The sequence below is a fragment of the Miniopterus schreibersii genome, assembly GCF_964146895.1.
Source record: "Miniopterus schreibersii genome assembly, chromosome: 1".
Taxonomy (NCBI): Eukaryota; Metazoa; Chordata; class Mammalia; order Chiroptera; family Miniopteridae; genus Miniopterus; species Miniopterus schreibersii.
The window spans coordinates 136,245,694-136,247,559 of NC_138101.1; the positions used below are offsets into that span (position 1 = coordinate 136,245,694).

A 1,866-nucleotide genomic window follows, 5' to 3' on the forward strand; every position below is an offset into this window, starting at 1 on the left:
CCAATATCCATGTGTGGGGTTTCTGCCAAAAACTTAGAACAACAAGCATTTTATCTGTTATGTGTCTTTGAAACAGAGTGTTAGACAGCCATGTAAGCAAATAACCAATTTGATTTATATCTTTTAATAAAGTTGTATAAACAGATTGCACATTGAAAAAGTAAAAACCTTCCTGGAAGTAAATATTGAGATTTTTGAGAATTATTATTATTTTAAATGTCTTTATTGATTCAGAGAGAGGAAGGGAGAGAGAGTTGAAACACCAATGATGAGAGAGTTGTCGTTGATCAGCTGCCTTCTGCACACCCCCGACTGGGGATCAAGCCCACAACCCGGGCATGTGCCTTCACTGGGAATCTAGCCCCGATCTCCTGGATCCTAGGTTGATGCTCAACCGCTGAGCCATGCCCGCCTGAGCTAAGAATTATTTTTTTACCATGTGCCTGGTGGCAATCTCTTCCCATGGAAATAAATTTATGAAACTAAAAGTGTGTCAAAAACGATCAAATACACGATGAATTTTGCTTTGCACAAAAGGACTGTGATGGTTATAAGTAAAGCCAAGTCAACTGAGGTGGAAGAATACGATTATTCTTCCACTTGGAGACAGAGAGTCATTGGGTTTTACAAAACTTATTCATGAAGTTTGGAAAATTCTCATTCCACAAAGGACCTGACGGAGGGCGAATTTCATGTCCCTGTTACGTAGGCTGTAGATGAGAGGGTTTAGGACTGGTGTCACTACAGAGTATATCAGTGTGAGGATCTTATGCATAGTAACTGAGTTGCCAGATGTGGGACTTACATACATCACCATTATGGTTCCATAGAACAGAGAAACCACAACTAAGTGGGATCCACAGGTAGAGAAGGCCTTTTGCTGCCCAGCTGACGAAGGAATCCGAATCACAGCTCTGAGCACCAGGATGTATGATCCTAGGATGTACAACATGGTGAAAATGATGATAAGAGAACTCACAGAATGGAATACATGCTCTATGATGGGTCTAAGGGTACAGGATAATGCTATCAGTGGGCCTACATCACAGAGAAAGTGGTCAATGATGTTGGGACCACAAAAAGGTAGTTGAGAAATGAAGATAATGGGAATTGAATGTCCAAGGAAACCAACGAACCAACAAAAAGACACCAGGATGGCACAGAGCTGTCCAGTCATGATGGAGGAATAGTGCAATGGATGGCAGATGGCCAGGTATCGATCATAAGCCATGACACAGAGGAAGAAGCATTCAGTTGTGCCCAGGGAAAAAAAGAAAAAGAATTGAATGAAGCAACCAGAGAAGGATATGGTCTTGGTTTTGGAAAGAAAATTGACCAGCATGTTGGGGACTGTGCAGGTGACATACCAAATCTCTAGGAAGGAGAAGTTAGCCAGGAGAATGTACATAGGGGTATGGAGTCTGTTGTTCCACCTCACTGCACAAATGATGGCCATATTCCCAGTCAGAGTCAAGACGTAGGTGAACAAAATCATTGAGAAAAGGAGGATTTGCATTTTCCAGGGACCAGGAAAGCCCATCAAGACAAACTGTGTCACAGTAGACATTCCTGACTTATTCATTGTCTCCAGACTGTGGAGAGAAGACAGATAATGAAAAGTCACTTTGCTGCTAACGCATTTGAAACTTTTCTTAGGATAGGGAGCTTGGTTCATGCAGGCAAATGTATTGAATATTCTAAAACAAGTCTTGAATAAATCATGCCTTGTTCTGAATGAGTTCTTTGGCCCTGATTCTTTATTATCGTACAATTCCAGACTGCTTTAACTATTTTTGTCAGTGGACATCACCAGTTAAATTTCATTTTCTTTTGGTCTTAAAGAAATCTTGGAGTGACCTCAGAGGA

At 41.2% G+C, this 1,866-nt stretch overlaps 1 protein-coding gene across 1 annotated transcript; it reads right to left on the minus strand.

Moving 5' to 3' along the window:
- Positions 1 to 637: 637 nt before the first annotated feature.
- On the minus strand, positions 638 to 1,582 carry LOC308546583 (olfactory receptor 11H7-like; the record flags this gene model as incomplete). The annotated part of the gene is made up of 1 exon (XM_081115705.1): positions 638 to 1,582. The coding sequence occupies one exon, from the start codon at positions 1,580 to 1,582 to the stop codon at positions 638 to 640; it is 945 nt and encodes a 314-aa protein (XP_080971831.1).
- Positions 1,583 to 1,866: the final 284 nt, after the last annotated feature.